Source organism: Rhododendron vialii, chromosome 12a (assembly GCF_030253575.1).
Source record: "Rhododendron vialii isolate Sample 1 chromosome 12a, ASM3025357v1".
In the NCBI taxonomy this organism is placed as follows: Eukaryota; Viridiplantae; Streptophyta; class Magnoliopsida; order Ericales; family Ericaceae; genus Rhododendron; species Rhododendron vialii.
In genome coordinates, this window is record NC_080568.1 from 33,610,513 (window position 1) to 33,622,346 (window position 11,834).

General features: G+C 36.9%; 1 protein-coding gene across 2 annotated transcripts; it reads right to left on the reverse strand.

The window, feature by feature from the left end:
- Window positions 1-1,893: 1,893 nt before the first annotated feature.
- LOC131309902 (3-epi-6-deoxocathasterone 23-monooxygenase CYP90D1-like) lies at window positions 1,894-10,275 on the reverse strand. Of its 2 annotated transcripts, XM_058336606.1 has the most exons (9): window positions 9,732-10,229; window positions 7,816-8,140; window positions 6,495-6,644; window positions 5,877-6,122; window positions 5,664-5,753; window positions 5,074-5,259; window positions 4,483-4,610; window positions 2,237-2,337; window positions 1,894-2,168 (listed from the first exon to the last, which is right to left on the reverse strand). In XM_058336606.1, exons 1-8 carry the CDS (start codon window positions 9,944-9,946, stop codon window positions 2,244-2,246), a joined length of 1,434 nt encoding a protein of 477 aa, XP_058192589.1. In that variant the 5' UTR covers window positions 9,947-10,229; the 3' UTR covers window positions 1,894-2,168; window positions 2,237-2,243. The 2 variants fall into 2 exon arrangements, with proteins under 2 accessions (XP_058192589.1, XP_058192588.1); XM_058336605.1 differs by having other exon boundaries at window positions 1,894-2,337; window positions 9,732-10,275.
- Between the last annotated feature and the right edge of the window lie 1,559 nt (window positions 10,276-11,834).

Genomic DNA, 11,834 nt, shown 5'->3' on the forward strand with positions numbered 1-11,834 from the left:
GCAAGTATTAACTTGATGAGTATTGCTTCGTGTCATTTTGGACCAATATATGATTTTCTTTTAGTCTTTTGGGATTGGGTCACTGTTATTTTGATTCAATATTATTACGATGATGAATAAGCATGGAAATCAAGAGTATTTATGCTGGTGTGGCCTGTTTTTTCGGTTTGCCAACAACAAACTTGGCATTGGACAATAATTTGCTTTGGGAGAGAACATTACCCAACCAATGGGGATGCTATTATTTTTTTTTGGGTAAAAGGATGCTATTATTTTTAATCACAGATCTCATAATTTCCCTTGAAACAATTACGCACGACAAAAAATCTCTCTTACTATTTCTCACAGTTCTTAACCTGCAAGAAATTGTTGTCTTGCAATCCTGGTAGTACATATTTTCTCTTGGAATTGAGGATCAAAAAATCAAAAATAAAAAATTATCGAAATCACTTGCACAAACAAGCCGAGCTAAAGGGACTAGCAAGTAGCAACAAAGGCAGGTCTCTCGGTCCAACTGGTTCATGATTACAACTACTACTCATCAAAGCAGAATGACTTTGGGCTCTGACAAAGGATATTGGGCTTTTGGGGTTAAAGGAATCTGGTGGGCTTATCAGTCATCTGGCCCGAAATAAGGTCAAGATTTCCCAGCCCAAATTAAAACTTTCCTTCGGCCCCATGTAAGAAAGACTCAGATACCTTCTGGCCTTCTGGCCCATGTCAAAACTTTCATTTTTCGGATTCGTCTTGCCTGGTCGAATCAAATTATTAAAATTTACCCAATGTTTTTAAAAAAATAATCAGAAAAATAGTTAGATCGATTAGGGTCTAAAGTCTAACATTTTAAAGGGAAAATAGAGCGCTTTTCCGAGTCTAAAGGAAAAGATAGCACGTCCGAGACATTTTGTCTTATGTTCATACGATTCTTTCCTTTTTTTATTTTTTGAGTGTCAGGAAAAGAGGTTACAGAAAGTAAAAATGTCAAAAACTTTTGTTTTGAGGTCCACAAAAACGGGTTATTGATGGTTACAGAGGGAAAATAAGATTAGTGCGCCAAGAAAGCCAAAATAGACTCATCTACAACCTTAATGGCCCATTAAACACAACTTAACCAATCATTACTAAATAAAAAGTTTGATCAAATTGTTGGTGGTCCTGTAGAGTTGCAACTCCAATCACATTCACATGAGATTCACGTTGCAACCGAAATTTATTTGAGGAACCTTTATTATGTTTTTGGAAGAGCTTCGAATTGGATGATTCACTTTGTGAGATTTGCGAAAGTGGTTCAACATAAAATTACTGGGTAATAGTTGGAGTTATCTCTAGAGTTTATGTTTTTGTGCTCTCATGAGCTTTTCCGTAAATGCAAATGATTTATTTAAATTTTTTGATATGTCATTAATGGAATGTGTATTCATCACGTAGCACAATTGCAAGGCTGGTCTAGAATTTTAATGGAATGCGCTGCACAAGTTGCTCAATGACAAATCAGAAGTATAGTCGTCTTCCAATAATTTTAGGATCCATGATCACAAATATATTTCTGTGCCAAATTGCCAAGATAGTTGCTACTATTTCTATGCCAAATTGCCAACGCTGTACGTGCTTTGGAGCCCATTTTGGATCCAACAAAGATAATCAGGTCTGATCATTTTGTTCAATATATTTTGTTTATACCTAAATTCTGAAGCGATTATGAACATTTCGTAAACGCCTTTACTGATATCGGATGGAACTAATTTTTTACGAGAACCCTAAACAAAATATATTGAACAAAATAAGCAGCTCCGATTATTTTTGTTGGATCCAAGACGAGCCCAAAAGCGTGCTGTATGCGCTGTGCCGTTGCTGTACCAGTACTCTTTCCGATTGCGAACTACCTATCAAAAGAAGCTCCATTGGGTCCAACCTTTTATTGCATCTGTACAAAAAGGTAAATAGAGTATAGTAGGAAGGAAGAAAAAGAGCACTAGGAACAAACAAAAGGGTCCCCCGAAAAATGCGTATATTGTCCACACGTAATGTGTCAATTCCTTTTCTTAACAAAGCAGAACAATGTGACTTCAGATGACTCCACCCAACGTGTGCACTCGACAAAACACTTTTCTTGTAATCCTTATGCCTTCTTTCTTTGCACGTTTGTTTGTCTCCTCTCCTATAAAACTCTGTGGAAGTCCCCTCCAAAAGGTTTGATTGATTCATTGGACAAGATCATTATAGTTGTCCAGTGTACCCATATGTCAAATTTCACTTCTCCTTTTCACCCAAACTGGCATTCTTTTCTTCATTCTAACAGTGGGGAAGTGGATAACTGAATCAGCCCCAGCTACCCATCTGCATACAGCTCAAGAAAATTCAAAGGGTTATTTCATTGGATAATGCTAAAAACGAGCCGTCATTAAGGTTGAAAAAATGTATCGAAATATGCAAAAAGTGTATCAAGTATACATAGTATGTTGGAAGTAGGTGTGGTGGGGTCATTTCTTAGCTTATTGACAGCCCACTGGATTATTTCATTTTATCTCATCAATCTGGTTTAAGTACAAAATTCATATACAATGCACATATAAGACAACTGATTGCAACATAATTTAATTGCTTATATGACATTGGGCATTTAATTATAGAGAAAAATGCAAAAGAAAAGAAAAGTAGTACTTGTTAGAACATATGCGAATATTAAGTCCGCAATTAGTTAAACAGAATACAAGTTGGATATTAATATAATATTGCGGGTTCACTAAGTATAGACTTAAGCTTTTAAGTGGATATGAGATTCAGTCAGTTTATATTCGGTCCAGCTGATGCGGTGAACTCTCTACATTACTTTTTCATGGAGAGGGCCTAGTGCACACGAGGGGAATCAATGCATGACAAACTCTCATCACTATTTATCGATTTCTTATACGTCTAAAGTGCATATGAATATATCAAAGTGCTTTAAAAACCTTGTACAATTACAAGGCAACCTGAGGCCCTGTTGTGGCCGAAAAGAGTAGTCCAAACCGTTCATTTTATTTGGCTCGTCGAGTTCGTGCACAAAAAACATCACATTGATCAGACATTGATAAGACATGAACGAAACTCGTTTATCATAAAGTCTTATCCCAAGTTCATAATATCCCGTTAAATATTTCAGAAAAAATCTGAGACAAAACGTGTTTCAAGAGAGTTTTGAGAAAACACTTGAAGACAACTGTTTCAGAAAAAATTACCTATGAGATCATTGTTATTCGAGATGGCAGTGGATCCATCTGGACAAAACTTCTTTCGTTCACATCTCTACGAATAATTTTTCATTGCATACGGCCCTCCTCAAGAACAGAAAAAAGAGAGTTGTCGATCCTCTAAATTAGGTCCTGTACTAAGTAGGGGTTAAAAAAAAAGAAGCTACTGTACGTGCTGTGTCCCGGTACTAAATTAGGTCCTGCACTAATTAGGTGCTGTGTCCCAATCACAATAGGTGCAGTCTATATCTATTACTGTAATACTACAAGATGAAGACACATTCCATAATATAGACATATTGTAAGTTGCTAGAAACGCGTTCATACTCCCTGTATTTATCTAATACTAGTATTTTTTTTCACTTGAAAAGGACCACAGAAAGAGAATCGACCTATCTATATGGTCATAAAAATAAAGTAAAAATACAGTGATAAAAAGAAGATAAAAATAGGGTGATCACATTAGTGCTTGACATTTGACACTTTTACCAATGGTGGATATTGGAATCTTTATTTAAGAAAAAATGCTTTGAGTTTGTAACAACATGCTTGATTTAAGATAATTGTTTTATCTGCTTGACCGTTTTTGAAATCTTAAATCATTCGAAGTATTTGTTTTAGAAAGAAAAAGCGATCTAAGTTATCAACTTTCTCATTTTTCAATATCTCAGTTCCAAATGTTCTGACAAAACTTCACTTGGAAAGGAAAAGGAAGGGGTGAAAATTTAAAACGGAGGTCTCTATATTTGTAAACGATAACAGGGACAAATGACAAAAAAGAAAAGAAAAAGGAAATGGATCCTCTCCGGTCCAAAGGTTTGGACTGGACGAGACGGTCCATGTATGGACCGTCCATTAGCTGCAATGAATGGTTGGGATTTGTTCAAAAACTCTCCATGTAAGAGCTAACTCTTACACCAATGGACGGTCCCGATCTGAATTGTCTCGTCCAGTCCAAACCTTTGGACTGGAGAGGATCAAGACCCAAAAGAAAAAACTTACCAACAAGCCAGAAGGAAAGGTTGGAGGAACAAGGTAAAGTTATGGGATTGATGTAGATGTGAATTTTTCTTGTTTTTTGAATTTTATTTTAAAAAGGAGTTGGGTACAAAAGAATCCATGGGAAGTAAACTTGATCCCATTTAAGGGACAATATGATTAATCTATGGAACATGTGGGTGCATAATTCAAGTCACCTTTCAGTTGAGAAGAATTTTTCTAATGCATTATTGAAAAGGGGCAAGTGGGGTACCTGAATTGAGTAACAAAATGGTGGAGAAAGATGGAGGCTTCCAGCCTGGACAAGTCAATCCCAGGACACAACCTTTGTCCCCCTCCAAATGGAGTAAAGCTACTACTGTTAGAGCTCATCTCTTTGTCCTGTGATCAATTTATCAGGCCACAATTCAGTCGACTATAACATGTATTAGAGTTTGGACAGACTAAAATAACCGGTTTATTTTCGTCTTTTCTAATTAAAAAAAGTCTACGGTTTGGGTCAAAATCTTGTATTTCTGCTTGGTCTACATAAGATGAATTCAGAAGTCAAAATCTTGTATTTCTGCTTGGTCTACATAAGATGAATTCAGAAGTACAAAAATTCTGACAAAAACCTAACAAAAAGTTCTAGAAATGAAAATCGGCCAACATGGAAGCTTACGGCCATGGGCTCATTTTTGTCTCTTCAAAACTTCTTTTCAAAATTATTTCACAGTTTCTAATTTGTACCATTCCCTTTGTCAGGGAAAATTGACTAAAAATAAAAATTAGTCACTTGCAAAAAAGTAAAGATTTTTCTTAAAGATGTCTACACTAAAATTAACAAGAGAGACTTAGTACTTACTTTCCACCTCCATGGGTTGAACTCATAAGGCCGGTCATACAGATTATCATCGAAATGAACTGATCTGAAGTATGTTAAAACACACCATCCCTTTGGAATCAGACAACCCTTAATCTCCACATCTTTCATGGCCTTTTTTATTACCCCTACAATAACGTTCGCCATCCTTAGAGTTTCTGTAATCACCTGTTTAATTTACATATTCAAAATCACAAACAAAAACATATCATCAAGTTATTTGGGCCGGCTTGGAATCTGTTTCATATTGTTTTCTTTTGTGGAAAGATACATAAAAATTGTTCGACAAACAATTTGGACTAGACTGCTACCGAAAGATGTTATAAAAGCACTCCACTTCTTCATGAAAAGCCCAAAAGATGTTATCAAGTTTTCTAAAACTATTTTAGCTCGAAAACAAAGACGACAATGACAAGAAAGCAGTATGAGTGTGTTTTATAACTGTCCTTGTTTTCATTTTCCGAAAGCCCTAAAACAAATACAATACCAAGTAATAAAACAAACAAACTGGGAAAAAATGAAAAACAATACGAAATACCATATGTTGATTTGTTTTTTCAGAAAGAACTAACCATTTGTGTGAATGGAAGAGATAGGTAATCGTTCCAACTCAACTGCTGTCCAACCAGGTCTTTAACTCTCTTCAATTCCAAATTCTCATCCTGTGAATTCCACAAAATATATAGGGTGTTTATTGTAGCTGAACGTATAATAAATCGATTACTAAAAAAATGTAAAAGAAATATCAAAACGAAAGTTCTTAAGAGTGCAAAGAAATGGCATACTATTAATTGTAGGAGGGCAGGAGGGCAATCTGAAAGGTATTTTACGGCAAGAGTTATAAGAACCGGCACCGAACCTTCACCAGGTATCATTAAATCTATCATATTCCCTGAAATTAGATCGTCAGTTAGCTCTTCACTTGCATCATTGAGTAAAACATCCACTGCATCTTGTGGAATTACTGAAATGCCCCTGCTCCTTTTATCACGGATAATTTTACGCACTAACTCAATCATTTTCTTCTTTGCCTGAAATCCAAGTTAATTCAAAATTACATAAGTCATTCCAGCTCAAAAAATGATTAATTTAGTCCGAATTGCACCTTAATGTTTATCATGATTCATGAATGATTAAAACATAAAGCAATATGGTAACTTTGTAACTTTGACATAATAACGACAAAGGTTAAAGCCTTTTTCTGAAAATGTAGCATATACTTATTAGTATTTTTTTCTTACAAAAGTCTAGTGATAGTGAAAGCAGCCACCGAAAACCTGGGGATGGATATTTAAAGTTAACCTAGCAAGATATCATATAAAATCATGTCCATCCATATAATTTTGGAGTCTTTCTTTAATCTAATACTATTAATCTAGGAAAATGACATTTAATTAACTTGCCTGTAAGGATCTGTGGAGTCTACTTCCAGGTAGTTTGATTGGTAATGACATGAGACCAGCCATGAACTCATGAAATTGCTTCTTCAAAAAATCCATGTCATCTCCTGGATCCACACTTATCAATGCCTTCACCAGTACTTGAAAGGCAATCTGAACAAAAGGACTTATTAGTAATTTCTTTAATGTGAAAGGGTCAGGAGACATAATTATCGATCATAGTAATATCCCATCAGGAGTAGGGAACATAATTATTAGTACTACTAATACCTAGTACGATTATGACAGGTGATTAGTATGATTCTAATTTCAGAGGGAAAATAATTTGCGAATAATATGACCTTGGGCGTGCAGCAGGCTGCTGTGCCCTTGGTACGTGCCTGTCTGGTGTCCAAAAAATTGATCTAAATCGGGCAATTATTTAGTTCAACGGGAGGGTAAAGTCTGCAAAAATTTAGGTTGATCAGACATCAATAGGATGAAAAGAACAAAGTCATTTAGGAAAAAATAATGGCTAGTTTGATTTTGAAAATACATTTTAAGCTCAAACATAATGTTACTAAAGTCCGATTGCCTTGATTTCAAGCATTACCTACTCTGCAAGACGAAAAAAGTGAACAGTTCGGATGATATTTTTAAGCCCGAGGCCCATTCACAGCAGGCGCGGCATCACAGCAGGGTTACCTAGTCCGCACATGATTAACTTTTATACACACTAATAGTTTGTTTGGTAGTCATTGCTTATTTGCTCATTTTACATTTGAATCAAGACAGAAAATTAGTTAAGTATCAGAAACCGAACAAGTAAATAAGCAAAGGTGTTGCTAATGTCAAAATTGTTTTTGTTTGTGCCAAAACTCTAGTGCATAAAAGCCTTGTACCTTGCACATGGTACAAGGCTTTTATGCACTATGATTTTGCCACAAACAATAACGGTTTTGGCATTATCATTTCCTTATATGCAACCAAAATTTACAAAAAAGGTGCTAAGGCTGTTGCTTTTTTAAAAAGGATCTCACAAAAGCATGAGTGTTTGGCAACCTTTGATGGGGGCACAGACTTCGCAAGATGAACACAATGCTTCACATTGTTTCTCAAATGTTTCTTTTGTGAACAATTGATTCGTATACGATTCAACGGGAAAAGAACAAATAATTATCTTTCACTTAATAACAATGCTAACCACACTTGTGGACACAAAAAGTTTGCATGGTGGTGTTGTGACCCACATGTATTTTTTCAATTTATGCATCTTTTGTGGCCGATTCTATGACCAATTTGAAGGATTATTTTTCTCGTGGATAGGGAAAGAGAGAGAACTAACATTCTGGGCTTCATCTTGGATGTAAGTGGGGTGATCATCTCTCCAATTCCCCATTGATTCCTTCACGTATTTTTGCATGTCATGGGTGATCTTAGCTTTGAGATGTGGAGATTTGAAGAAGGATCCAAGGAGTCCATGAAATCTCCTATGCAAGCTTCCATTGATGAGCAATATAGAGGATTTTCCAAACAACTCAGTGAGAGATTTGGGGTACGATGGCACGAAAGCCTTTGCATCACTTTGCAAAACAAATCTACTCACTTCTGCATCTGTTGAAACAATGGTGGGGCTCCCAAATAAGTGTGACTTGAACACCTTCCCGTACCTACAATGATCACCCAAAAAACCGCCCTAGTTATGTCAGCTGATGCCCATGTAATCAAGAAGTAACATGATTTGCAGCCTCATCAATCACTACAGTGAAGATAAAAATATAGAAACATGTACTTAAGTTAGCATGACCTGCCTTCTCTGATATCATTTGGTTTTGATTTGGGAGCTTGGTTTTACAACAAAAAGTCCTTGTAGCTCCTCGGTTCTTAGAGGTTTATGGGGGCCACTGTTTTAGTAGTATTCTGAGAGCAGCCACTTTGTGCATATATTGCCAAAAATTAGGTCTGTCTCCAATCATCCCCCGCCCATATCCCCAATGATTGTGGACTAGATGGGTTATGTTATGTTGTTGTTGTTGTTGTTGTACTTAAGTTTATTTTACTATGAACGGTAGGAGAATTACATTCATATAAATTACGAGAATAAGGAGAACGGAGAATTACATTAACCATGTGACTCCGCCAACCAAACCAAAAACCAAATAAAGGCTCTGTATGATGAAACAATTATCAATTTTTGTCTTTGGCAACATTTGACGTCATGAATTCTCAATTGAAAAAGGATGGCCAATTAAACTAACTCTAGTTGGTTCCTACACTCACACTTAACCAAGTTATAATTTTGTTACTAGTGATAAATTAAGGGAAATGATTTTCACTCTCCATTTTTAATAATGAGGGTGTGAAAATCATTATCCTAAATTAGATCTCATCATATATTTGCAGAAAAGGCCTAAAAAATCTCCAAAGTCAATGTCTCAAATTTCATTTTCACGATTGAAATCTCTAAATAGAGAAGTCTCTCTGAGGTATTTGGAGAAATATTCCTACGCCAAGTGGAAAAGACTTGTTAATGATCAGTCACATACAGGAAAATAATTTCGACACACCAATCCGTGCACAGAGCCGGATACAGATACAGATGCGTCAATGCGTGTGGATCCCGCGTCTATCATGTGGGCCCCATGCACGTCCATCATTGCAATTCCAACTCAAAAGATAACGTGTCCTAAGATGAGTTCAACGAGAACAAAAAATCTCATGTGGAACAGAAGGGTAAAAGCTCGACCTAAGAGTCACACATATTGACATATATATTTACACCTGAAAGAGCTCAAATATTCTGAAATTGATTTTTGTATGTTCCCAATTTCATAATATTGTTTTGTTGCTTTTTTGTCATTGAATGACGGCGAAATTGTAAGTGGAGTGGAATGCAATAGGTGCATCACTTGTACTCTCATGCATATGGGCAGAGTTCAATTTCTGTAAGCACTCGTCCCCTCCCAAGTCCAGACTAGGATAGAGGAGATTATGACTAACGAATGGAATATATATATATATATATATATATATATATCACGGCGAAATTCTCTCATGCATCGAAAATACACACCGGAACATCGGTACACATGCAAAATTGAGCACAGAGGATATGAGGGGAACTAAAAGTACATTTGAAACAATAAAAAGAGGGTTTTAGAAGGGCTTTTTAGGAAAACAGAGGATTCCCTTTCAGCTGAAACGACACGTAAAAATCTCTATTAACCATCATCTGGGTTTGGATTCAACTGAAAGACTTACATACGACGGCGTTTGTCCATAAACTTCTCGGGTCGATCCGAGCAGGCACAAGAGATGAATTCGATGGTTTCGCCGATGTAGGGCCACCCCAGAGTCCCTAAAGGAAGTGGGACTTTGTAAATCCTTTCGCATGATCTTTTCTTGTAGCGTAAGAATGTAACGGCTGAAAACAAGATTGTTGTGAGTAATAGCAGAATATCCCACCAATTTTCCATATTGGGTACGTTTGATTTGTATTCAGTTGAATGGGAATGGAGGTGGGTTGTCGGTTTGGGTGGTTCGCGGGAGAGAGAGACTTTTGAGATCTGGGGGGTGTAGGCTAGACTTTCGAGAGGTTTGATAAAGCTGCAATAATAAAAGAAAGAAAGAAGAGGCAGGGAGATGATAAAGCTGAAGCTCCTACTAAATGAATAGTGGACCTACTGCTCTCTTTCGCTAGTCTGCTTCGTTAACAGCAAGAAGAGAGAGGGAGCGATAGACAGACAGAGAGAGAGAGGGAGAGAGAGGGAATGGGATAGGTCGGGGCCCGGGGTTGGGCAACGTACACTTATTTAGAGCTCTCGTCCAAACTCTACTTTTCAAGAGCATCTCCAATTCGATTCTCTATTAGTATAAAAGTCGAAATAGGAGTATTTTTTAAAGGATCTGGCTTGTCGGCAGCAGCGTGCAGTTGGCAGAATAACATTGTTCATATCATAGAGCTAGTCCAGAATTTTGACCGCGTCAAATATCATATCTTGTTAATTGCAAACTGTTTAATACCTGATCGGAGTAACTTTTTACTTCATTGAATTAGATTTGATGGGTTTGATTTCATGTGGCAATATCCATTTTCAGAAACATAAACGTGATTCCATTAGGTATTTTTACTTTATTGAATTAGATTTGATGGGTTTGATCCCATGTGGCAATATCCATTTTCAGAAACATAAACGTGATTCCATTAGGTACTAGAAAGTTTTCAATTAACATGATTTTTGACGTGGTTCAAGTTCTTGATGAGCTCTATGACATGAACGGTTCCAATCATAAAAATAAGCTCGATATGAGCCGATATTTAGCAAACTATACGGTGCGGACTGTCGACAAGCCAGATCCTTTTTTTATTCAACAAATGGGTTTGAGGATGGTGTAGTTTGAGGATGCTGTAGTTCAAAAAATGAGTAAAAAATACTATTCACTCGGACTTGGAGATGTTGTAGTTCACCCACACAACAACTCGGATCCATAAGAAGTGACAATTGCCCTATGAAGTGTAGTGCAGTCAATTTGGCCATCCGTTTCGGCTAAGGGTCATGTCCAATTTTCTTCCAATTAGTCCGGTTCAGTTTTGGACTATTTGTGGGCCTTTTCTGGGTCCACAATAATGATCGAAACCGTTCATAGTATAAGAGGCTCCATCATATTCTTCAAGTACTTATTTATTGTTTTACGAAACATGTCATTCCCTCACAATACATATTATATTTTATTCAAAACTAAGTGTACAGAGTGAAACACACCCTGAGTTTGAAAAATGCATGAAAATAGAAAAACAAACTACCCTATTGTTTTCATGTTCTCTCCAAAATAATAATACTGTACAAGGCAAAACACCTTTGGTTGTCAAGGCCGACTCCAAGTTTTTAGAGGAATTTTCAAGGTGTAACCCATACGATTTGTGAATGGAGAACGTTTATTCTTAACTTTACAATCAGTTGAAAACGATGGAGAACGTTTGAGCAAAATTGGGAGTCCCCACGTCCATGATTGCCTCTGGTGGGCTCAGTGGATTGAGAACAGACCCTTTCCAGTGAAGCCACTCGTGTGTTCATGTGATTCTCAATCAATCCACGGTCCACCACATTCTCCCACATTTTTTTTGGGACCAGAATTCTCGAACACTATCGATCAATCAAAACCCTCTTTTTTTCTCCGCAACTCGCAACCCTTCTATGAGTACCGACAGACCCTTTCCAGGAGTGCAGACGTGCGAAGCCCACTTCTGGATCCCGCGCCAATGATCCAAACCGTTTACAAATGAGTAAATCTGATTGTCGAATACTCAACATTGAGGTTCCTAGTTAGTAGTTAACTAGAAAGAAGCCGGACCCTAATCTAGTC